The sequence below is a fragment of the Microcaecilia unicolor genome, chromosome 4 (genome assembly GCF_901765095.1).
Source record: "Microcaecilia unicolor chromosome 4, aMicUni1.1, whole genome shotgun sequence".
In the NCBI taxonomy this organism is placed as follows: Eukaryota; Metazoa; Chordata; class Amphibia; order Gymnophiona; family Siphonopidae; genus Microcaecilia; species Microcaecilia unicolor.
Genome location: NC_044034.1, coordinates 140,226,597 through 140,253,144, shown reverse-complemented (window position 1 = coordinate 140,253,144; position 26,548 = coordinate 140,226,597). Strand labels below are relative to the sequence as shown.

Genomic DNA, 26,548 nt, shown 5'->3' with positions numbered 1-26,548 from the left:
GGCTCTCTTGTAAGCGATTTTTTGTCTCTCCCCTCCCATCCCCTCCCCTCTATGTCCAGCGATTCTCCTCTTCCCTGCCCTCCCATCCATGTCCCCTGATTCTCTTCTCTCCTGTCCTGTCCTCCCATCCCATCCCATCCATATCCATCGATTCTGCTCTGCTGTGCTCTGCCCTGCCCTCCCCTCTATGTGCCGCGATTCTCTCTTCCTTTGTAATTCATCGTCTTCTGGCTGGCCTGGCTGGCTTCCCTTCCGTTGGTAACATCCTGACGTCAGCTCGCCTCCAACATTCCCTTCCCTCTCACTGTTCTGCCCTCTGATGTCATTACGTTTTGATGTGAGGGCGGGGCAGTGAGGGGGAATGGAACGCTGGAGGCTGGCTGACGTCATCAGATGTTACGAACCCAGGCAGCCAGACAGCGATGGAACGTTGGAGGTGCAAATTATTATATAGGATGTTTATATTTGGTTATTTTAACTATTCTTATGCTGTTAACAAAATTGTAAGGTTTATATTAAACTGTACCTGCTGTACACCACTTTGGATGAATCTCTTCATAAAGGTGGTTGATAAATCCCAATAAATAAATAAAAATACATGTGTTTGGGAGACAGTCATGCTCATCTGCCTGAGACTGTAGATAACCATTGAGGGAGATGACAAAAAAGTGTGCTGGATAGAGAGTGATGTTTATTTTATGCCTGGCAGCTGCTTAGTAACCTGGACATGAATAACTGGGCAGACTAGTTGAGTAAATTGGTCTTTTAATGCTGTCCTGTACTATGTTGCTAACCAGATATTTTTGGATTTTTAAAGTGTATTAAGTATTTACTGTACCTTTGGTAACTAGTCCATTGTTGTGTTCTTTAAATACTTCATTTCTATGCTCTCCCTGGTTTTCTTTAAATTCTAAAATGCATCCTTCCATACTTTGTTTATCCATGTATTTTTCTCCACATTGGTTGAAATCTCCAATCTTGACTTCTGTACATCCATTTTCTAGTTGCTTCTTTGGCACTTCATTTAGCTGTTCTGATAGTAAAACATTCTGGTATAACAAAGAAGATGCAGGATAAGTGCACTAAAGGAAATAGAACATATTGCTAATTCACGCTGTCCTGTGGTTTGGCTATAGTTTGGCCATGGCAATCCAAAATTAATCCCCAATATCAATACAACTGATCACAGGTTGCCATACCAGAAGTTCTCAGACGTTAGAGATAAAGCAACTCAAATTCTGGGTGTGTTATAAAATAGAGCATAAACAAGTTCCTTCAAACATGGGCCGCCAACCACAGTCCTCGAGGACCACAACCCAGTCAGATTTTCAAGATTTCCACAATGACTATGCATGAGATAGATTAGCATGTTCTGATTCTATTGTATGCAGATAGATCTGATTCATATTCTTTGTGGAAATGAAAACCCAACTGGATTGTGGCCCTTGAGGACTGAGGTTGCCCACCCTGTTCTAACATCTGGATCATGAATTAGCACCAATAACAAGATAACTTTATGTTTAAATGATTTTTATTAAATCACCAACAACATACATCCATGTAGTGCACTGTAGAACTTCAGCAACCAATCATGTTACACATGTACAGCGCAATACAATCAACATGCGAAGTAAGTTTTAAACAGTTTCTCCCCTATCCCCCAACAACCCCCCTCCCCCCCTCATCAATAGTAGCACTCCCACCAAATCTTAACTAACTTACTATAACCGCACTCTAAACCACCCCGAACCCTGTTATGTAACAACAATATAATAAATGACCATCAAATATAATGTTCCTGAAATAGAGACATCCATTACAGCAAAGCCATAATGTTTAGAATACACTCCAACTGTAACAACCATCATCAAAAGTATTTCTTAACCTATCCCCTGCCCTCCCCACCAGAAGTGCCGTCTTCTTATATTGGTCTTCCAGAGCCAAAACTCAGTGGTCCCCGGGTGCCAGGGTCTCTTAGGGTTCCCAGGCATCCGCAGCCTCGTTCTCTGCCGAAGCCCACTGTCAACCAGAAGGCCACAAGTGCGGCTGCCACGTCCAACATATTGCTAATGTTATTGACCATATGCTACTCCCCATTTGTTCCCTCCCCAACAAACAAGATAACTTTAATAGTTTTAATTCATTTCATTTATTTCTTCTATAGTGTACTCTAGTTTTGCTTAGATTGTAACTCAGAAATTGAAATATACAGTAAGAAAGAATAAAAAGTAACTTATTTTAAAAGCAAATATATTTTTTTTCTTTTAAAAAAACACTGACCGCAAGGTTTAAATACTGACCTGGTAGTGTTTAGTCAGATGACATGTCCATAGTACAAACAGTAAATAGATTGTTCAATCCAGCACAATAGTTAGTTTATATAGGGTGTGCATGACACGTGCTAATTTTACAAGAGGCCTTTTATATGTGCCCAGATTCCGTAACAGAAGAGAGTATAAGTCTGCATTTCCATGCCAACATTTAGGCACTATTACTTATACCATGTAAAAGAAAGATGTAGATGTTGCACTTTAGCATGTAACTTACAGTATTGTATAAGTTACTCACATATGTGTGGGACTCAACCATGCCACACCAACATGTAACCCCCCCCCCCCCACCCCCCCACTTGCAGCTGTGCACTATGCGGGTTGTGTGCGAAGCTTCTAAAAATCACTTAGTGCACAACTGGCAGTTATGCCCATGAATGTAACATTCACGTGCATAAGTGCTAGAATTCTCTAATCATAGCATACAAATGATGCTTACATTTAGTGCTAAGGTTCTAGAATAAGATGGATAGTATACATTGATTTCTTCCTCCAGGTCTCCTATTTCTGCCAGCAATGCAATTGCCACACTGGTGGCAGGAATATAAAGTCGGCAGTGCAGCAGACTGCCAGCAGATGCAGGGAAGGAGTGACGAAATACTACAGCCAATGCTCCAGTTACCCTATAGCTACAGGCTGGAAGGGAGATGCTGCTGCGCCAGAACCATGTGTTAGAGACAATGAACCAACTTTTCAAAATATCAGAGGAAGAAAACATCACAACCCACCATGTAGGTTGTGGTTATAAATGTATTTGAAAGATTAGCTCAAATATCTTTGTACCGAATTCTAAAAGAATGAAAAAGCTAAAACCTTATGATACTAATTTTGTGACCATAAACAGTGCACAGTGATACTGCTGATAGTCCTTTTTGTGGTAATATATAATTATCAAGATATATCTTTTCATATGCATATGCACTAATACTTATCTTGCCAACCACTATAAAACACAGCATCATAAAACCTTGTAAATTTAATTGAATCAATGTAATCTCTAACAACTGTTAAATGTAAGCCACATTGAAATAAAACTTATTTTTGGATAATTGTGGGATACAAGCATGAATAAATAAAAAATCAATCACATAAAAGGGTGAAACAGTGTGAAAAACAGTATCCAAGCTAAAAGCATGTTCCAGATATTTATTCTGTACAGAGAAACAGCAAAAATAATACCAAACTACAAGGCTTTTCTCTTTGAAAATGACCTGGCAGTCCACTGTTAACTGATATAAAGTAAAAATAAAGTAATATTTGTCACAAAGGCTTGCTCGTACTAGCAACATAATTTTAATTCCTTCTTTAAATCTTAGGTATTTACTATTCAAATAAGGAAGATTGCAAAGTGTGGGGGTCTACGGTCCTGATCACTTTGATGTGCAACATTTCATTTTGTTAAGAATGCACAAAATGCTACTTTAATTTAATATATGTTGGGAGCAAATGTGATCACAGTCCTGTGTCTCACTTTACTCATCGTATGTGTAAGTGAACAACCACTTTTATAACCCAATACTTTAGAAAAATACTAGTAAAACAGGCCCGTTTCTGGCAGAAATGAAACGGGCGCTAGCAAGGTATTCCTCGGAGTGTGTATGTTTGACAGAGTGTGTGAGAGTGACTGTGTGTGAGAGAGAGAGTGAATGAGCTAGTGTGTGTGTGTGACTGAGAGAGTGATATAGAGTGAGAGAGAGAGAGAGAGACAGATTGACTGTGCATCTATGGTTTGCCACCAGTTCAGACCTTTCCTCACCTGCTGCCCAGATCCTTCACCCCTACCATCAGCAGCAACTGCTCCTCCCCAAACCCTGTTCCTCCACATGGTGAACCACCCCAGCCAGCCACCCCTTCCTCACTCCTCTGCTCCCTCCCTCTTCTGTCTCACCCGTCCCGGGACACTCAGGGTCACAGACAGGGTAGCCGGCAGAAAGAAGGTAGGGGAGGCTGGAGGGGGTTTGGAGCTGGTTTTTGGAGATTGCTAATTGTATGAGCGATGGGGTAATGGGGCGTGAATGTTAAAAACTGTTGCTGGGGACCTCAGCTCGTGTATTGTTTACAAAATGCAAAGCTTGTATGGATTGCACACAAACATTTCTATTCTCCGCACCCACTGCACCCACCTTCCACCCCCACCCAGGTCATCGATACCGCCACTCCCCCCTCTCCGTTCGCCCACCCACCCAACATACCTGTCCAAACACGATCAGCTGTTTTTGAGAAGCAAGACGGCACCGCATGCAGCCAGTAGCCATTGGCTGTTGTCTCTGAAGGTGCTCCTCTCCTCTGACGTCGCTGCACTCCTCCGGGTTCGTCCACCAGGGGCATTGACGTCAGGGTAGAGGAGGCGCGGCTTCTGAGTGTTCAGCCAATGCCTGCTTGCTGCCTGCGTTTACGTCTTGCTTCTTTAAATCATCTGTTTGTGTTTGGGCAAGTACGTTGTGTGGGTGGGCGGACGGAGAGGGGAGAGCGGCGGTATGGACGACCTGGGTGGGGGTGAAAGGGTGGTGCAGTGGGTGCGGAGACAATGTGGGGGGGGGGGGTGGAACGGTGATGGCCTTTGGGGAGCGTGGCGGCAGGGGCGGAGAGAGAGTGGGGAATCGCTGGGTGGGTGGAGGGGGGGAGAGACTTGTGGAGGTGTTTTGGGTGGGTGGGCAGACAGAGAGGGGGGAGTGGCAATGGCTGTTGTGACGTTGTGGGTGGGGTGGTTGCATTGGGGACCTTGAGGTGGGTGGAGTGTTGTGCGGCTGCGACCTCGTGGGGAGGGGGTGTGTTGGCAGGGGCGGAACCCCGGGGGCGGTCGGAACTCGTGGAGATCTCCGGCCTCATTCGTCATCATGTTGTGACGCGAGGGCAGGGCACACAGTAATGGGCCAAACAGATATCTCGGGCGCCTCACACTTGCGGTTGAGGCTTCATTTAGAACGTTGGGGTTGCAAATTATGTCCGGAAGGGGCGTGGCTGAGGGCGGGTCTATGAGTGACAGTCAGTGGTGCATGAGTGAGAGTGAGTGTTGCTGACAGCCTAGACTTCAGTGTTTCCCTCCCACAGAGTGAGCTTCAGAATGTTCCAGGTGAGAATTATTATAGTAGCTAATGAAGTTGGTTGAGTTAATCTGAAAGGACCATACCCTGATACAGCCCACAGCGAAACATGGCCTACGTTGGTTGTGGGTCCTAATATTAAGATAAGTGCAATAAAGTATCAACAAAGTATTAGTAGAAATAATTAAAATATTGGGTTATAAAAGTGATTGTTCACTTGCACTTGTGATGAGTAAGGTGAGAGACAGGACTGTGTTCCTGTGTGAAACGAGTCACCACTGAGGTCCATGACAATCTGCTCCCGACATGTATTAAATTAAAGTAGCGTTGGGTACATATTGCAACTTTTTTGATGCCTCTGCTATTGAAAATCATTGGGACTGCTTAAAGGGCATTTCATTTTGTTGCTATATATAAATTAGGACCATTGTGAAGCGCTGTGTACGACTGGTAGCGCTATAGAAATGATTTGTAGTAGTAGTAGTAGCTACAAGAAAAATAATTGTTTTCATATACACATGAAGTACATAAAAAGCATATTATGCAAAAAAAATTTATATTCTCCTTTTTTAAGACTGCATCTCTTTCCATTATTAATTTTACCTGTGAGTTTACAGCTTGTTCAATATCTACAACTTTCTGACCAGATAACTTGCTGCGACATTCCTGGAGGTGATTATAAGATTCTCTAACAGATGCCAGCTCTTTTTTAATTAGTACAATTTGTACTTGGAAACTTTTTTCCTGCAGAAAAAGCACAGAGTTAGAAATATAACATTTCACTAAAAATTTGTGAAAATAAAATAAAATATGAAGAACAATTTTTTTTCAAATTTTAAAATAGTATATTAGTTGGGAAGTAGGTGCTGGACAGACTGTTACGGTCTGTACCCCAAAATTAGAAGAGAGAGACAAAGGATCCCCCCAGTATTTAATCATGAAGTGGAACCTGTGCAGAGCGCCAGATTCAACTCTGGCCACCTTGATGGGAAGACTGGATGGACCGTGCAGGTCTTTATCTGCCAATATTTACTATGTTACTATTGGGCTCATTTTCAAAACAGAAAAACATCTAAAAAATGGCATAAAGCAGCATTTCTATGTTTTTCTCACAAAACGTCCAAATCAGTATTTTCAAAACCTATTTTTAGACGTTTTTCATTGAAGTCTGTCAGAAGTGCATCCAAATCTCAAGGGGACGTATCGGGGGTGTGTTCAGGGTGGGACTTGGGCGTTCCTGAGACTTAGACATTTTTCAGCCATAATGGAAAAAAAAACGCCCAGAACTAAAACTAAGATGTTTTGAGCTAGACCTGTTTTTATAACAAATAAGGCACAAAAAGGTGCCCTAAATAACCAGATGACCACTGGAGGGAATCAGGGATGACCTCTGCTTATTTCCCCAGTGGTCACTATCCTCCTCCCACCCCTAAAAAATGTGATGAAAAACATTACTTGCCAGCCTCTGTGCCAGCCTCAGATGTTATACTCAGGTCCATTAGAACAGTATACAGGTCCATAGAGTAGTTCACTGGTGGGTGAAGTGCACTGCAGACAGGTGGAACCAGGCTTCTACCTCCCCCTACCTGTTACAGTTGTGGAGGAAACTGTGAGCCCTCCAAAACTCATCAGATTTCCACTGTACCCACATATAGGTGTCCCCTCCACCCGTAAGGCCTATGGTACTGCTGTACAGTTAGGGGTAGTGGGTTTTGGGTGGGTTTTGGGATGCTCAGCAGACAAGGAAAGGGAGCAATGGTCAGATGTGTACCTGGGAGCATTTTATGAAGTCCACTGCAGTGCCCCCTAGGGTGCCCTATTGCTTTCCTGGGATGTCAGGGGGGATCAGTGTACTAAAAATGCTGGCTCCTCCTACATCCCAATGGTTTGATATTGTGTGTTTTGCACTTGGAATTTTTTTGTTTTCGAAAATGAACCAAAAAACAAAACATCCAAATCACAAAACCTTTTATTTTCGAAAACAAAAGATAGACGTTTTTCTTTTTTAAAAATGACCTTCTTTCCTATTCGGATTTTGGATGTTTTTTGCAAAACATCCAAAGTTGGACTTAGACTTCATATTGAAAATGCCCCTCCACGTTACAGCTTAACCAATTCCCAGCTACAGTTATTAAAATGCACTACTATATTAGTATGTTAATGGATATTGGGACGAAGTGTGCTAAGCAGTAAGAGAGCAATTCTAAAAAATCTGTCCACTAAGAGAGTATTCTATAATGGCACCAGGGAGCCCATGTTCTATTATAGAATACAGCCTAAGCTGAAATTTGGGCACAAACATTTATGTCATGTAAAAGGCAAGTGTAAATGTTAGTACCTAAATATTAATGCCTGACTAAACAAGGAGTAGTTCCCTACGGGAATGTTTGCACAGCTGAAGGAGTAGGGAAGGGATGTAGGCCAAACCAAAACAACTTGTTCTCCAGAGGTTGATCATAGATAAATTTATTGAAACCAGATATTACAGACTCGACATGGTCCATGTTTCGGCAATAAATGCCTGCCTTAGAATTAAAGTATCTGTAAAATATCTGTAGTTGTAATCAATGATAAGGGTAGCCAAACCAATAAAACACTTAGAAACATTTGAGTCAATAGTGCTGCACCAACTTTATGGAATACTTTACCTGCTAATATGCAACCAATGAGAGATTTGAACGATTTTGAAAAGGCCCTTAAAACTATGTTGTTTAATGAAGCTTTCAGTCAGTTCACCTGTTAATATTTAAGCAATGAGAGATTTGAAGAACCCCAAGGTGGCCCTTAAAACTATGCTGGTTAATGAAGCTTACAGTCAATGATGATTGTTTTTGGATTGCTTTAGAATTTTATTGCTTTTTATATTTTAGTTTTATCGTGTTTTATGTATTTTTATTCAATGTTCTATGTTTTGTTAAATGTTTGATTTTGATATTATGTATTTTTGATTTGTACTCTGCCTAAAAGTTTGCAGACAGTGCGGACTATAAATATTGTAAATAAATAAATAACTTACCCATATGCCTTCCCTACTTCTTCAGCTGTTCCAGCACCTAAATGTTAGCACCTAAGTGCACAACTTACATGCTGGGGTTTACTAAGCCGGTAGCATGGCTGGCTGTGCGCTAGTGCCAACACAGAATGCCACACAGAAGCCGCTAGTGTGGCTTAGTAAACAGACCCCACAGTATTCTATAAGTTTGGTGCCTAAGTATGTGACTCACCCATGCCCTGCCCATGCCCCACCCATATACATGCCCCCCTTGTAGTTAGCGTCTAAGTACCATTTAAGAACATAAGAACAGTGAAGAGTAAAGAAGAGAGATAGAGGAGAAAACTCCAAGGGGAGGTGAGCAGGTTTGTGAGGATTATCAGCCTGCTGTCCTCACAGAATACCTGCTAAAGTATCTTTACTTTCTCTGGGGACAAACAGGCTGAATAATCCTCACAAGTGGGGTATCCCTAGCATCCAGGCTCACTCAAAATAATAAACATGGGTCAATTGGGCCTCGCAACGGTAAGGACATAGCATAGATTAACCTGAAACTATATACAAACTAGCTGAGAGTGCAGCCTGGAACAGAACAAAATGGGCCTAGGGGGGTGGAGTTGGATTCTAAACCCCAAACAGATTCTGCAACACCGACTGTCCAAATCGACTGTCACATCAGGTATCCTGCTCAAGGCAGTAATGAGATGTGAAAATGTGGACTGAAGACCAAGTCGCAGCTTTGCAAATCTCTTCAATGGAGGCGGATTTCAAGTGGGCTACCGATGCTGCCATGGCTCTGACATTGTGAGCCATAACATGACCCTCCAGAGTCAGACCAGCCTGGGCATAAGCGAAGGAAATGCAATCTGCTAGCCAATTTGAAATGGTGTGTTTACCGATGGCGACTCCCCTCCTATTGAGATCAAAAGCAACAAACAACTGGGCAGACTGTCTGAAGGGCTTCGTCCGTGTCATGTAAAAGGCCAACGCTCTCTTGCAGTCCAAGGATTGCAAACTGCTTTCGCCAGGGTTGGCATGAGGACGGGGAAAAAATGTTGGCATGACAATCGACTGGTTCGATGGAACTCCGACACCACCTTCGACAGGAACTTAGGGTGCATGCGGAGGACTACTCTGTTGTGATGAAACTTAGTATAAAGTGCATCCACTACTAAGGCCTGAAGCTCACTGACCCTAAGAGCTGAAGTAACAGCCACCAAGAAAGTGACCATCCAAGTCAAGTACTTCAGATGGCAGGAATTCAGTGGCTCAAAAGGAGCTTTCATCAGCTGGGTGAGAACGACGGTCAGATCCCATGACACTGGCGGAGATTTGACTGGGGGCTTTGACAAGAGCAAACATCTCATGAAGCGAACAACTAAAGGCTGTCCACAGATAGGCTTACCTTCTACATGCTGATCATAAGCACTAATTGCGCTGAGGTGAACCCTTACGGAGTTGGTCTTTAGACCAGACTCTGATAAGTGTAGAAGGTATTCAAGCAGGGTCTGTGTGGGACACCAGACGGCAAACCTCCTCCATTTAAAAGAATAACACCTCTTAGTGGAATCTTTTCTGGAAGCCAGCAAGACCCGGGAGACATCCTCCGAAAGACATAAGGAAGCAAATTCTAGGCTCTCAACATCCAGGCTGTGAGAGCCAGAGATTGGAGGTTTGGATGTAGAAACGACTCCTCGATCTGAGCGATAAGGGTCAGAAAACACTCCAATCTCCAGAAGAAGAAGGAACCAAATCTGATGTGGCCAGTACGGTGCAAATCAGGATCATGGTTCAGCGGTCTTGCTTGAGTTTCAGCAAAGTCTTCCCCACCAGAGGTATAGGAGGATACGCATACAGAAGGCCTGTTTTCCAATGAAGGAGAAAAGCATCTGAAGCTAGTCTGCTGTGGGCCTGAAGCCTGAAACAGAACTGAGGGACCTTGTGGTTTAGTTGAGTGGCAAAGAGATCCACCAAGGGGGTGCTCCACACACGGAAGATCTCGCAGGCTACGCCCATATTCAGCACCCACTCATAAGGTTGCATTATCCTGCTCAGCTGTCGGCCAGACTGTTGTTTACGCCTGCCAGATAAGTGGCTTGGAGAACCATGCCATGACGGTGCGCCCAAAGCCACATCTGGATGGCTTGCTGACACAGAGGGCAAGATCCAGTGACCCCCTGCTTGTTAGTGTAGTACATCACAACCTGATTGTCTGTTTGAATTAAGATAATTTGGTTGGAAAGGTGATCTCTGAAAGCCTTTAGAGTGTTCCAGATCGCTCGGAGCTCCAGGAGGTTGATCTGAAGATCCATTTCCTGGGGGGACCAGGCTCCCTGAGTGTGAAGCCCATCTACATAGGCCCCCCACCCCAGGAGAGATGCATCCGTCATCAGCACTTTCTTCGGCCGAGGAATTTGGAATGGACATCCCATGGTCAAACTGAATCGAATCGTCCACATTGAAGAGAATGTGCAAAGTTGGTGGACACATGGATGACATCTAGATCCCCCATGGCCTGATACCAATGATATGCTAGGGTCCATTAAGCAGATCTCATATGCAGACATACCATGGGCGTAACATGAACTGTGGAGGCCATGTGCCCCAAGAATCTCAAAATCTGCTGAGCTGTAACTTGCTGAGATGCTCAAACCTTGGACACCAAGGACAGAAGGTTGTCTGCTCGGGAAGATAGGCTTGAACTGTTCTTGTGTCGAGCAATGCTCCAATGAACTCCAATTTCTGGACAGGAGTGAGATGGGGTAATTTATTATGAACCCTAGTAGTTTCCAGCACCTGAATAGTCATCCGCATGGACTCCCGAGCACCATCCTCTGAGGTGCTCTTCACCAGCCAATCATAGTAAACATAGTAGATGACGGCAGAAAAAGACCTGCACGGTCCATCCAGTCTGCCCAAGAAGACAAACTCATATGTGCTACTTTTTTATTTGTACTGTCTTCCCGCCTCCCAACCACCAACCCCGCCTCCCAACCACCAGCTCTGGCACAGACCCTATAAGTCTGCCCAGCACTATCCCTGCCTCCCACCACCGGCTCTGGCACAGACCGCATAAGTCTGCCCAGCACTATCCCCGCCGCCCAACCACCAGCCCCGGCATAGACCGTATAAGTCTGCCCAGCACTAGTCCCGCCTCCCAACCACCAGCCCCAGCACAGACCGTATAAGTCTGCCCAGCACTAGCGCCACCTCCCAACCACCAGCTCTGCCACCCATTCTAGGCTAAGCTCCTGAGGATCCCTTCCTTCTGCACAGGATTCCTTTATGTTTATCCCACGCATGTTTGAATTCCGTTACCGTTTTCATTTCCACCACCTCCCGCGGGAGGGCATTCCAAGCATCCACCACCCTCTCCGTGAAAAAATACTTCCTGACATTTTTCTTGAGTCTGCCCCCCTTCAATCTCATTTCATGTCCTCTAGTTCTACCGCCTTCCCATCTACAGAAAAGGTTCATTTGCGGATTAATACCTTTCAAATATTTGAACGCCTGTATCATATCACCCCTGTTTCTTCTTTCCTCCAGGGTATACATGTTCAGGTCAGCAAAGTCTCTCCTCATACGTCTTGTAACGCAAATCCCATACCATCCTCGTAGCTTTTCTTTGCACCGCTTCAATTCTTTTTACATCCTTAGCAAGATACGGCCTCCAAAACTGAACACAATACTCCAGGTGGGGCCTCACCAACGACTTGTACAGGGGCATCAACACCTGCTGGTCACACCTCTCTCTATACAGCCTAGTAACCTTCTAGCTACGGCCACCGCCTTGTCACACTGTTTCATCGCCTTCAGATCCTCAGATACTATAACCCCAAGATCCCTCTCCCCATCCGTACCTAGCAGACTCTCACCGCCTAACACATACGCCTCTCTTGGATTTCTACTCCCTAAGTGCATCACTTTGCATTTCTTCGCATTGAATTTTAATTGCCAAACCTTAGACCATTCGTCTAGCTTTTTCAGATCCTTTTTCATGTTTTCCACTCCCTCCGGGGTGTCCACTCTGTTACAAATCTTAGTATCATCCGCAAATAGGCAAACTTTACCTTCTAACCCTTCGGCAATGTCTCTCACAAATATATTGAACAGAATCGGCCCCAGCACCGATCCCTGAGACACTCCACTACTCACCTTTCCCTCCTCCGAGCGAACTCCATTCACCACCACCCTCTGGCGCCTGTCCGTCAACCAGTTCCTAATCCAGTTCACCACTTTGGGTCCTATCTTCAGCCCATCCAGTTTATTTAAGAGCCTGCCTCCGAGCTCGGAGACCGCACCTCAGATGGAGAGCCAGACGCAGCTGCAGCAGGCAGCAAGGTAGGCGCAAGCACCCCTGATGCCAATGCAGTCCTTCCAGAAGCTCTGGAAGCATGGCCCGAATCTGCTCGTCAAGAGCCGCCATTGGAAAAAGCTGTGGGGCCGGTGGAGCAGTCAGTGACAGAGTCACCTGGGGCTTGGGAGCAGGAACTGGACTGCTGGGAGACTGACGCATTAACACCTCTTGTATGGAGGAGTTGCGGTCCTCCCAGCGTTGATGATTCTGCCCTCAGTGCCCCGGAGCCCCCGACACCATGCGTCGAGGGAGAACGGTGTCAGTGCTTCTTAGCCTTTGCTCGATGCACCTCACCGAGGCTCTTCGGTGCCGACGAGGACAACGTTGAATCACCATGTCTCCTCGGGGTTGTGTCCGATGATGGTCAGTCCCGGGAGGCCTCGAGGCAGCCGGAGACCCACTCAATGCCTCACTGCTCCCAGCGTGTCTTGCAGGCTTATTTTCAAAAGAGAAGGGCGCTCATCTTTTGACACAAATCGGGAGATGGGCATCCTTCTCTCAGGGTCGCCCAAATCGGCATAATCAAAAGCCAATTTTGGGCGTCCCCAACTGCTTCCCGTTGTGGGGACGACCAAAGTTCCCAGGAGAGTGTCGGAGGCGTAGCGAAGGCGGGATTTAGGCGTGCCTAACACATGGGTGTCCTCGACCCATAATGGAAAAAAAGGGCGTCCCTGACAAGCACTTGGCCGACTTTACTTGGTCCATTTTTTCTTACGACCAAGCCTCAAAAAGGTGCCCGAATTAACCAGATGACCACCGGAGGGAATCGGGGATGACTCCCCCATTGGTGACTAACCCCCTCCCACCCTGAAAAAAACAACTTTTTTTGCCAGCCTCAAATATCAGAGGTCCATCGCATCAGTATGCAGGTCCCTTGGGGGGGAGGTGTGTGTGTGTGTGTCAGCAGAGGCATAGCAAAGGCGTGGATGTCCTTCTTTCAAACATTTTGGATGTCCTGAACTGCCCCCCCCCCCCCCCCCCAGGGATGGCCAAATTTCAAGGGAGTGGAGTGGAGTGGCCAAGTGGTTAGAGCACTGGTCTTGTAATTCAGAGGTGGTCAGTTCAGATCCCACTGCTGCTACTTGTGATCCAAAATCCAAATAAATAAGTACATAAGTAATGCCACACTGGGAAAAGACCAAGGGTCCATCGAGCCCAGCATCCTATCCATGACAGCGGCCAATCCAGGCCAAGGGCACCTGGCAAGCTTCCCAAACGTACAAACATTCTATACATGTTATTCCTGGAATTGTGGATTTTTCCCAAGTCCATTTAGTAGCGGTTCTAACCCCTTTTTAAACTCTGCCAAGCTAACTGCCTTCACCACGTTCTCCGGCAACGAATTCCAGAGTTTAATTACGCATTGGGTGAAGAAAACTTTTCTCCGATTTGTTTTAAATTTACTACACTGAAGTTTCATTGCATGCCCCCTAGTCCTAGTATTTTTGGAAAGCATGAACAAACGCTTCACATCCACCTGTTCCACTCCACTCATTATTTTATATACCTCTATCATGTCTCCCCTCAGCCGTCTCTTCTCCAAGCTGAAAAGCCCTAGCCTCCTTAGTCTTTCTTCATAGGAAAGTCGTCCCATCCCCGCTATCATTTTAGTCGCTCTTCGCTGCACCTTTTCCAGTTCCACTACATCTTTCTTGAGATGCGGCGACCAGAATTGAACACAATACTCAAGGTGCGGTCGCACCATGGAGTGATATAACGGCATTATAACATCCTCACACCTGTTTTCCATAAATCAAAAGACTCAATTATGCCAACAAAAAAAGGGCACAAAAAAGGGGTGTCAGAGGCATAGCAAAGGCATGGACGTCCTTCTCACAAAAACATCCACATTTTGGACGTCCAAGGCACCCCTAACACCTGGACGTCCTTCACTCATACTCAAAATATTTTTTAAAAAGACGTCCCTGACGAGCACTTGGACGTTTTCACCTGGACTTGTATTTTTTTAAGGTTGTAGATGGCTATTATATGAAGCCGTCTTTGGCATGCGCAGAGCGGCCACGCATAACGCTTGGCTGCTCTGCACTGGCTTCTCCTCCTTAGGAAGGAAATTGTGTGCAAATGAGCTAACAGCAAGCAGCTCATTTGCATGTGATTTCCTTCATGCATGCCCATTCCTTTCCGAATCGATAAGGGATAGGTAAGGGAAGGGCTTTTTCCGTTCAGTTAGTGCATCAGTTAGTCCACTGCAGTGCCCCCTAGGGTGCCCGGTTGGTGTCCTGGCATGTCAGGGGGACCAGTGCACTATGAATGCTGGCTCCTCCCATGACCAAATGAGTTGGATTTGGTCGTTTTTGAGATGGGCGTCCTCGATTTCCATTATGGCCGAAAACCGGGGACGACCATCTCTAAGTTCGACCATCTCAACATTTAGGTCGACCATCTCTAAGGTCGACCTAAATGTTGAGATTTGGGCACCCCCGACCGTATTATCGAAACGAAAGATGGACGCCCATCTTTTTTCGATAAAGCGAATGATACATACCTGTAGCAGGTGTTCTCGGAGGACAGCAGGCTGATTGTTCTCACGACTGGGTTGACGTCCACAGCAGCCCCCACCAACCGGAAGAAAAACTTTGCGGGTGGTCCCGCACGCAGGGCACGCCCACCACGCATGTGCGGCCATCTTCCCGCCCGTGCGCGACCGTTCCCGCTCAGTTGAATGACAAGCAAAGGAATGAGGAAAAACGCAACTCCAAAGGGGAGGAGGGAGGATAGGTGAGAACAATCAGCCTGCTGTCCTCGGAGAACACCTGCTACAGGTATGTATCATTCGCTTTCTCCGAGGACAAGCAGGCTGCTTGTTCTCACGACTGGACATCCCTAGCTCTCAGGCTCACTCAAAACAAGAACCCAGGTCAATTGAACCTCGCAACGGCGAGGGCATAACAGAAATTGACCTACGAAGACCAACTAACTGAGAGTGCAGCCTGAACAGAATAAATCGGGTCCTGGAGGGTGGAGTTGGATTCAAACCCCAAACAGATTCTGCAGCACCGACTGCCCGAACCGACTGTCGCGTCGGGTATCCTGCTGGAGGCAGTAATGTGATGTGAATGTGTGGACAGATGACCATGTCGCAGCCTTGCAAATCTCTTCAATAGTGGCTGACTTCAAGTGGGCCACTGACGCTGCCATGGCTCTAACACTATGAGCCGTGACATGACCCTCAAGAGTCAGCCCAGCCTGGGTGTAAGTAAAGGAAATGCAATCTGCTAGCCAATTGGAGATGGTGCATTTCCCGACAGCGACCCCCTTCCTATTGGGGTCGAAAGAAATAAACAATTGGGCGGACTGTCTGTGGGGCTGTGTCCGCTCCAGATAGAAGGCCAACACTCGCTTGCAGTCCAATGTGTGCAACTGACGTTCAGCAGGGCGGGTATGTGATCTGGGAAAGAATGTTGGCAAGACAATTGACTGGTTAAGATGGAATTCTGACACCAGCTTTGGCAGGAACTTAGGGTGAGTGCGGAGCACTACTCTGTTATGATGAAATTTGGTATAAGGAGCATGAGCTACCAGGGCTTGAAGCTCACTGACTCTACGAGCTGAAGTAACTGCCACCAAGAAAATGACCTTCCAGGTCAAGTACTTTAGATGGCATGAATGCAGTGGCTCAAAAGGAGGTTTCATCAGCTGGGTGAGGACGACGTTGAGATCCCATGACACTGCAGGAGGCTTGATAGGGGGCCTTGACAAAAGCAAGCCTCTCATAAATCGAACGACTAAAGGCTCTCCAGAGATGGCATTACCCTCTACACGGTGATGGTAAGCACTAATTGCACTAAGGTGATTCCTTACTGAGTTGGTCTTGAGGCCAGACTCTGATAAGTGCAGAAGGTATTCAAGCAGGTTCTGTGCAAGACAAAAATGAGGTTCTAGGGCCTTGCTCTCACACCAAACGACAAACCTCCTCCACTTGAAAAAGTAACTCTTTTTAGTGGAATCCTTTCTAGAGGCAAGCAAGACATGGGAGACACCCTCAGACAGACCCAACGAAGCAAAGTCTACGCCCTCAACATCCAGGCCATGAGAGCCAGAGACTGAAGGTTGGGTGCAGAAGCGCTCCGTCGTTCTGCGAAATGAGAGTCGGAAAACACTCCAATTTCCACTGTTCTTCGGAGGACAACTCCAGAAGTAGAGGGAACCAGATCTGACGGGGCCAAAAAGGCGCTATCAGAATCATGGTGCTGTGGTCTTGCTTGAGCTTCAGCAAGGTCTTCCCCACCAAAGGTATGGGAGGATAAGCATACAGGAGGCCGTTCCCCCAATGGAGGAGAAAGGCATCCGACGCCAGTCTGCCATGCGCCTGAAGTCTGGAACAGAACAGAGGCAGCTTGAGGTTGGTCTGAGAGGCGAAAAGGTCCACCGAGGGGGTGCCCCACTCTCGGAAGATCTTGCGTACCAATCTGGAATGGAGCAACCACTCGTGCGGTTGCATGACTCTGCTCAGTCTGTCGGCCAGACTGTTGTTTACGCCTGCTAGGTATGTGGCTTGGAGAAGCATACCGAACTGGCAAGCCCAACGCCACATCCCGATGGCTTCCTGACACAGGGGGCGAGATCCGGTGCCCCCCTGCTTGTTGATATAATACATTGCAACCTGATTGTCTGTCCGATTTTGGATGATTTGGTAGGACAGCCGATCTCTGAAGGCCTTCAGCGCGTTCCAGACCGCTCGGAGCTCCAGGAGGTTGATCTGAAGATCTTGTTCCTGGAGGGACCACAATCCCTGGGTGTGGAGCCCATCGACATGAGCTCCCCACCCCAGGCTAGATGCATCCGTCATCAGCACTTTCGTGGGCTGCGGAATTTGGAATGGGCGTCCCAGGGTCAAATTGGTCCAAATGGTCCACCAGTGCAGCGAATTGCGGCAACTGGCAGACAGGCGGATGACATCTTCTAGATTCCCGGTAGCTTGGCACCACTGGGAAGCTAGGGTCCATTGAGCAGATCTCATGTGAAGGCGAGCCATGGGAGTCACATGAACCGTGGAGGCCATATGACCCAGGAGTCTCAACATCTGCCGAGCTGTGACCTGCTGAGACGCTCTGGTCAGTGAGGCAAGGGATAGAAGGTTCTGCGCCCTTGCTTCGGGAAGAAAGGCCTGAGCCGTCTGAGAATTCAGCAGCGCTCCTATGAATTCCAGAGATTGGACTGGCTGGAGATGGGACTTCAGGTAATTTATCACAAACCCCAGCAGCTCCAGAAGGTGAATAGTGCACTGCATGAACCGAAGAGCTCCTGCCTCTGAGGTGCTCTTGACCAGCCAATCGTTGAGATACGGGAACACGTGCACCCCCAGCTTGTGTAGATATGCTGCAACCACCACGAGACACTTCGTGAAGACCCGTGGTGCAGAGGTGAGCCCAAAGGGCAGCACACAATACTGAAAGTGCCGTGTCCCCAGACGGAATCTGAGATACTGTCTGTGAGCTGGCAGTATCGGGATGTGAGTGTAAGCGTTCTTTAAATCCAGGGAACATAGCCAATCGTCTTTCTGAATCATTGGTAAAAGGGTGCCCAAGGAAAGCATCCTGAACTTCTCTTTGACCAGATATTTGTTCAGGCCTCTCAGGTCTAGGATGGGGCGCATCTCCCCTGTTTTCTTTTCCACAAGGAATACCTGGAATAGAATCCCTGCCCTTCCTGCCCGGGTGGCACGTGCTCGACCGCATTGGCGCTGAGAAGGGCAGAGAGTTCCTCTGCAAGTACCTGCTTGTGATGGGAGCTGAAGGATTGGGCTCCCGGTGGGCAATTTGGCGGAGTGGAGACCAAATTCAGGGTGTATCCGCACCGCACTATTTGGAGAACCCACTGGTCGGAGGTTATAAGAGGCCACCTTTGGTGAAAAGCTTTCAACCTCCCTCCGACCGGGAGGTCGTCCGGTACGGACACTTTGATGGCGGCTATGTTCCCATGGATCCAGTCAAAAGCCCGTCCCCTGCTTTTGCTGTGGAGGCGCAGGGGGCTGCTTAGGCGCACGCTGTTGACGGGAACGAGTGCGCTGGGACTGTCCCTGTGCCTTAGGAGGCCTTCGGGCCGGCTGGGTGTACCTACGCTTGCTGTAGGCGTAGGGTGCAGCCTGCCGGGCCCGGGAAAAACGTCCTCCTGCAGAGGTGGATGCTGAAGGTGCCCGGTGGGAGAGCTTGTCGAGAGCGGTTTCCCGCTGGTGTAGTTGGTCCACTAACTGCTCGACCTTCTTGCCGAAAATGTTATCCCCCCGGCAAGGGACATCCGCCAGTCGCTGCTGGGTGCGGTTGTCCAGGTCAGAGGCGTGCAGCCATGAGAGTCTGCGCATCACTATACCTTGGGCCGCAGCTCGAGATGCCACATCACAGGTGTCATAGATACGCCTGGACAGGAACTTTCTGCACGCCTTCAGCTGCCTGACCACCTCCTGAAAAGGCCTGGACTGCTCCGGGGGGAGCTTGTTGACCAGGTCCGCCAGTTGCCTCACATTGTTCCGCATGTGGATGCTCGTGTACAGCTGGTATGACTGGATGCGGGTCACGAGCATGGAAGATTGGTAGGCCTTCCTCCCAAACGAGTCCAGAGTGCGAGACTCCCGCCCCGGGGGCGCCGAGGCGGTATCCCTCGAACTCCGTGCTCTCTTGAGAGCAGAGTCCACGACCGCCGAGTCATGAGGCAATTGAGGCCGCATCAACTCTGGGTCAGAGTGGATCCTGTATTGGGACTCTGCTTTCTTGGGGATGGTGGGATTAGATAGTGGCTTCAGCCAGTTCCGAAGCAGTGTCTCCTTGAGGACATTGTGCAACGGCACCGTGGAAGACTCTCTAGGTGGTGATGGATAGTCGAGGACTTCGAGCATCTCCGCCCTCGGCTCATCCACAGTAACCATGAGAAAGGGAATGCAAACAGACATATCCCTGACAAAGGAGGCAAAGGAGAGGCTCTCAGAGGGCGAGAGCTTCCTCTCCGGTGAAGGAGTGGGGTCGGAGGGAAGGCCCACAGACTCCTCAGAGGAGAAATATCTGGGGTCCTCCTCCTCCCCTCACGAGGCCTCCTCTTCCTCGGTGTCGGACATGAGCTCTTTCAGCTCAGACCTCAACCGGGCCCGTCTTGACTGCGAGGAACCGCGTCCTCGATGATGGCGTTGAGCGGTGGACTCCCGCGCCGGCGGGGACGAAGCTCCCTCCATCGACGTCGATGGGGACTCCACCTGCGTGGCGGTCGACACCGGTGCTGCAAGCGGCGTCGGCGTCGGAGGCTTCGGCATCAGGCTAGAGCACATCGGCGCCTCCATCAACGGCGCCGGAGGCGCAAGCACCCCCAGTAACGGCACAGCCTGGCGCATCAGCCCTTCCAGAATCCCTGGAAGGATGGCTCAGAGGCACTCGTCAAGGCCCGCTGTCGGGAAAGGCAGGGGGGCCGGTGTGGGTATCGGTGCCGGAAGCTGCTCGGGTCCAGGAGACGGTACCGAAGTACCCGCGGACTGACGCAGCGACACCTCTTCAACCGAGGGGGAACGCTCCTCTCGGCACTGCCGCTTCCTGGGCGTCGAGTCATCCCTCGAGGTACCGGAGCTGGCAGTCCCGTACGCCGTGGGCGACCGATGACGGTGTTTCTTTGCTTTCTTTCGATGCCCGTCATTGGCGCTCGGTGGAAGAGACGAAGAGGAGGTAGAACCCCCCCGGCCTCGAGGAATCGGATCCGACAGGGTTCGGTCCCAATGGCCCTGGGTAGAGGGAGTGGCCGGGGGGCCTACTGCCCGCGCGGCCGCTCACCCCCGCTGTCTCCGGCAGGCCGGCAGGCCGGCGGGCCAACGGTACCTGTACTCCTGGGGTCGGTGCCAGGGTCAGCGCCGATTTCGTCGACATCGGTACCGGTACCGAAGACCCGGCCGTCGACACCAATGCCGTCGATGTCGACGTCGAAGGGCCGGCACAAGTTCCGAAAAGACAGTCCCGAAGAACTTGCCTCGCCACCTGTGTCCGCTTCCTTAAGCCGCGACACAAAGTGCACGTCTTGGTATTATGCTACGGGCCAAGGCACTGGAGGCACCAAGCGTGGGTATCGGTTTGCGAGATCTGCCGGCCGCACCAACCACACTTTTTGAATCCACTCGGGACCTTCGAGGACATCGATGGAAAAATCGCGTCGGCGAAGTCAAAGTCGTCGATGGTGGCGGTGAAAAGCACACCCGAAAAGAAAACGACCACGCGGCCACAAGGCCGCAACGAAGTGCCCTCGCGGCTAAGAATGACGAGGACACTCTTTTCTTTTTTTTTTTAAATTCGATAGAAAAAATACGCGAACGCGTATGCGAAGCAGAAAAAAGCCGCAGCTAAGCCACAATCCGGTTTCCGGGGCTGACAGAGAGAGACGATAACACGTCTCTCTCCAGCGCGGAATAGAAAAAAACTGAACAGGAACGGTCGCACACGGGCGGGAAGACGGCCGCGCATGCGCGGTGGGCGTGCCCTGCGTGTGGGACTGCCCGCGAAGTTTTCCTTCCGGTCGGTGGGGGCTGCCGTGGACGTCAACCCAGTCGTGAGAACAAGCAGCCTGCTTGTCCTCAGAGAATACGGGTTTCCCCGCCTCTTCGCAGGAAAACTTGGGCATCCCGTTCGATTATGCCCCTCTTGGTATCTCAGCAGCCATGCCTACCTCCACTCCTGACGTCAGTGCTTCCTCAATGCCGACGTTGACACTGCTGACCTCAGTGCTAATGTTGATGCGAATGTCGAAGGACCGGACTGAGCTCCAAAAAGTTTCTCTTGCTGGATTTCTCAAGCCAGTTGAGTCCTTTTCTTCATATGAAGAGAAAGGGCACAACGAGCTGGGCTATGGTCGAGCCCAAGGCACTGTATACACCATGAATGGGTATCTGTGCCTGAGATGGTCCGGTTGCACCGAGTACAGCATTTGAAGCCACTGGGAGTCATTGATGACATGGAAGGGAAGACAGCACTAGCTAAATCAAAAGACTCAATTATGCCAACAAAAAAGGGCACAAAAAGGAAAAGGGGCCCGGCCGAGCAGGCCTAAAAGCAGCCGCAATAAACAAAATGAAGAAAAAACGAGGGGAAAAAAGAAGAAAAACCGAGAGGCACTTCAAAAAATAGGGTGAGGCTCTTTCCCGGGCACACAGAGGAGCCACAGAAATACTCTGCTGCTCCTTGCGCGGAAGAAAAAGAACTGAGTGCGGCCACATGGCGGGTAGGAAGGCACTCAGCATATGCGCAGTCAGACACACAGCACGCTCAGAAGGCTCTAGTAAACGTTTGCTATTTGGAATACCGGTTCCCATGCCGGCGCAGATTGCTGACCCACTTGTGAGGATTATTCAGCCTGCTTGTCCTCAGAGAATAATGATACAATCCCCCCCCCAATATTCAGCACTATTTAACCAGCTAGAGTGGCTGCTGACCAGTTAAGCAGTGCTTAACCAGCTATCCGCCAATATTCAGCAGGGGATAACTGGCTATCCCCCCCTGAATATCCACAGTTAGCGGCTAGCAGGTAGACCGTTATGTCACCCAATATAACCAGCTATCCGCCGATTTTTAAAGCCGGTTTAGCAGCCATATTTGGTGGCTAAGTCTGAATATCGACTTAGCCGGTTATCTTTAAACTGGCCAAAAATAAACAGGATATTTAAAGCCGGTCACCGGAAATGGACCAGCTTTGAATATCCGGGCTTAGCACCAACCGTGGAAGTTAGCTGGTCTATCTCCTGCAGTGTGAATATCAGTACCCATGTCTCCTATTCAGCTGACCTTACTCTCTAACCCTCATGACATACACTAATAAATTCCAAAATCACATATTACTGACAATAGTAGCAAAGAAAGGTTTATTTACAAGAATGAAATATAAAAACAGGAAGAGTTAAGATTGGTGTGTGCATAGGATTCCTATTGCCTGATCTCACAGTTGCACCCTTGATGTTTTAAATTGGTATTATTGCAAGGTGCTATACATCCAATCAATCTCCAATGACTACCTTATAAAAACTTTAAAACCAGTCTTCTATTTAATCTAAATAAACTTACATCTTTTTTCCAAGTTCCCAATGATTTCTCATGTTCATTCTGAAGATTAAGGAACTTTTGCTCATTTTCTTTTGCCTTCTCCCTTTGCAGCTCATTATCTCTTTCAAGGATCTGCAATAAAATTAATTATCCAAAAAATAATCAATACCACATTAATGAATTTTGATGTGTTTTATGTTGCTTGGACCTTTGCATCTAACATGCTGGAAGTGCCATGCAGATCAGTGATAATGTACTCTCAACAATAATTTTCATAAATTAACAGAAAGGTGCTTATAGTTTAGCTAGCAGGAAAGAGGGGGAGGTTATAGAAAAGAAGTGGCTATAAAAGGGTATAAAAACACTTGCCATTATTCAGTTTCACTGCATAAGTTTTAATGTGCTGAAAAGTAATATAACCTGCAGAGCTAAGAAATATGAAATGTGGCATAATTCAAACCCAGATCACTCAAGGCATAGAAAAAATTACAATAAGAGATCTAAATATTTTAAAATGTCTTAGGTTTATCTATTCCTCAGTATACAAACTCATCATTTGTATTGTTTAAATCAATAGGTGAAGCCAGTTCCAATTAAAAATATTTGTTAGGAGACAGGAACTATCTGGTGCCTCAGTGGTAGTGCTGTGCAATGCCATGTGGAGAGACCTGGATTTGGTTCCTAGATACACGTTTCTCCCAGCCCAGATTGGTTGGAGAGGCCACAGAAGCAGTGTTCACTACCCCTGGGACGAGGGAAGATCATAATGGTCATGCAACAATGACAACTAGGAGCCAGATTTAGTGGCCATGAATGCAGATCCTCCAAAAGCAGCCTGGTGTATGGCACTCAGTCAAGGATTTGTGCTGCAGTTGCTGGGCTGAAAATATGTTGGGAGGGGACATAAAGGAAAAATCCCTGTCTAGTTGCAAATGAAGGTCTATGCGCCCAAATCTCAGCCTTCATTCGAATTAAACAGGAAACCCAAAGGGGGGAGGGGGTGAAAAAAATGTTTCTTGGACTGACTGGTGTTCAATACAACAATATTCAAAAACATGTGGCCAGGTAGCTTGTCCAGACTGAAAATTGTCCTCCTCAGTGTCTTGAAGTATGCCTTTGAAAATTAGCTGCATGTTGCTTATCAAAGGACCTATGAGATGAAATTTAAAGACCTAAATATTTATATCATGTATACCAAAGAGGAGACGGAATATGAATACAATAGAGAAGTTCAAATATTTCAGCATTATTAGTAATGAACAAGAAGCAAAAGCCATGATATGAAGCTGGTGTTTTCTGATCACAAATAGGTGCCTTCTAATATTTATATAATACACCTACTTACGCAAGCATTATTAACTATTTTCTATAGTGTATAACCCTTTTCCCATAGTCTTAAGCTGAAATTTTCTCTAGAAGTAGACACTTTTCCCATAGTTTTAAACTGAAACTTTTTCTAGAGGTAGAAACTGTACTAGGCTGCGTTTGGTTTGCTATTTGCTAAAACACGAATTCTATTATTTTATTATTTACTAGTAAAAATGGCCCGTTTCTGGCGCCGATGACACGGGCGCTAGCGGGCACGGGACTCCCTTCCCCTCCCCTTCCGGTACCTGTTCCGTCAGCCCAGGAAAGAAAGAGCCCCCTCTTTCCTCCCGTAGCGGTGGCTTCCTTGCTGCATGGTGTGGGAGTCTGGCTCTCGGCATTTCAAAATGGCCGCCAAGAGTTGAAGTCTCGCGAGGCAGCTTGAACTCTCGGCGGCCATTTTGAAACGCCGAGAGCCAGACTCCCACACCATGCAGCAAGGAAGCCACCGCTATGGGAGGAAAGAGGGGGCTCTTTCTTTCCTGGGCCGACGGAACAGGTACCTCTAGACCACCAGGGAGACACGCGTAAGGGGAGGGGAGGTGACAGGGAGGGAGGGAGGTTGGTGAGATTAAGCGTGTGCTACTGTGGGCGGGGCTATGTGGCAAAAGGGGCGTGGTTCATGTGCACGTCAGCGGCGGCTGGGATTTGTTGGAAGGGGAGGAGTAGGGAAACACGCTCCGCGTGTTTCCCTACTGCTCCCCGTGCGTAAATTTGTTTTCGTGTGACGCGAGGGCGGGCATGAAGATGTTGTGGTGGCTTCACCACCATGAAACCACGAACCGGTGTGTGAGTGACTTCAGTGACGTCAATGTCCTCAGAACGTTGAGGCTGCGTTTTATTATAGTAGATTATTTTTATTTGTTGCATTTGTATCCCACATTTTCCCACCTCTTTGCTGGCTCAATGTGGCTTACAATACATCATGAATGGTGGAAATATAATTAGAACAAAAAAAACAGCACCACGGGCCTTTAAAAATGGAACACAGTTCTTTAATGAATGAGCCTTGACAAAAAGACCCGACACGGGGTCACAGTGATGACGTGGAAAACTTGGGGAATAACTCGAATATATTCCTCTACAATATATTATTCCTTACCCCACGTCTCATGTAGTAAAAGCTACAAAGCACCAAGGCACTTTCACTTTCTGTATCAAGTCATCACTGTGACCCCTGACGCAGGTGCTAGTCACCGAAACACGGCCCGTGTCGGGTCTTTTTGTCAAGGCTCATTCATTAAAGAACTGTGTTCCATTTTTAAAGGCCCGTGGTGCTGTTTTTTTTGTTTGGACTTTAGTTTGTACTTTGTTCCCTCTCTTTTGTTACAGGAAATATAATTAGAAAATATACATTTAGTGTAACAGAAGGATCTTAGGTAACATGATAATGAAAAAACATGTTAGTATAACAAGCAAGTATTGTAAGACAGTTCTGAATGTATGTGGAGTAGTTGTGGAGTTCATATTTGTTAATCTTTGTGGTATACCTTATTAAAGAGATGGGTCTTCAGTAGTTTGCGGCAGGGGCGTATCTGCGTGGGGCCACAGGGGCCTGGGCCCCCGCAGATTTCGCCCTGGCCCCCCTCCCCGCCGTCAACCCTCCCCCGCTGCTTACTTTTGCTGGCGCCGAGGTCCGACCCGCAATCTCCGTTTTTCGTCTTCCTCCGTGGCCATGCTTCCAGGAAGTAACGCTGCAGTGCTGATTCGTTGAATCCAGTTCGGCGTCTGACGTCAGACGTCGAACTGGATTCAACGAATCAGCACTGCAGCGTTACTTCCTGGAAGCATGGCCACGGAGGAAGACGAAAAACGGAGATTGCGGGTCGGACCTCGGCGCCAGCAAAAGTAAGCAGCGGGGGAGGGTTGACGGCGGGGAGGGGGTGGAGAGAGGCGGCGGCGGCGGCGGCGGGGGGGGGGGAGGGAGGCAAAAATGTGCCCCCCCTCTCTGGCTGTGGCCCCCCCCTACCGCCGGATTCCAGATACGCCCCTGGTTTGCGGAAGTTAGTTAGTTCGTAGATCGTTTTTTTTTATTTTGCAATTTGTTTATTGAGTTTCAAATAAACATAGCAATGAATACATTCACCCCTAGACATCTTGATCCTATCAGGGAACCCATCTACCACTGCCTATAATCACAGAACTGACTAACTATAAAAGGAAGCTATGTCTTAAGCTACTATTGTCCGTTCTTCCATGCTTCTGCAATGAATTATTCTCGCCATGGCCGCTTATTATCCTTCCTACTAACCTATAAAGCCCCCCTCCCTATCCCCTCCCCCCCTCCCACCCCTACACCCACCCCTACCCGCCCACTCCCAGGGAAAGTCTCTCATAGAAATTCCCTTCCCATGTCCAAATGTCCAATCTACATGTTCAGGATGCGCCCTCTGCCTCCTGAGGGAATAGTCTGCCAGAACGGTGTCCAGATCTTATAGAAA

The 26,548-nt window shown here is 47.8% G+C and overlaps 1 protein-coding gene across 1 annotated transcript in view; it reads right to left on the bottom strand.

The window, feature by feature from the left end:
* Positions 1-821: 821 nt before the first annotated feature.
* Positions 822-26,548, bottom strand: part of CCDC73 (coiled-coil domain containing 73) — a 98,114-nt gene continuing 72,387 nt past the window's right edge. The window contains exons 8-9 of the mRNA XM_030202428.1: positions 22,764-22,874; positions 822-1,049 (exon numbers count right to left, since the gene is read on the bottom strand). Of these exons, the coding sequence (XP_030058288.1) occupies positions 822-1,049; positions 22,764-22,874 (339 nt within the window). The remainder of the gene's footprint in view (positions 1,050-22,763; positions 22,875-26,548) is intronic.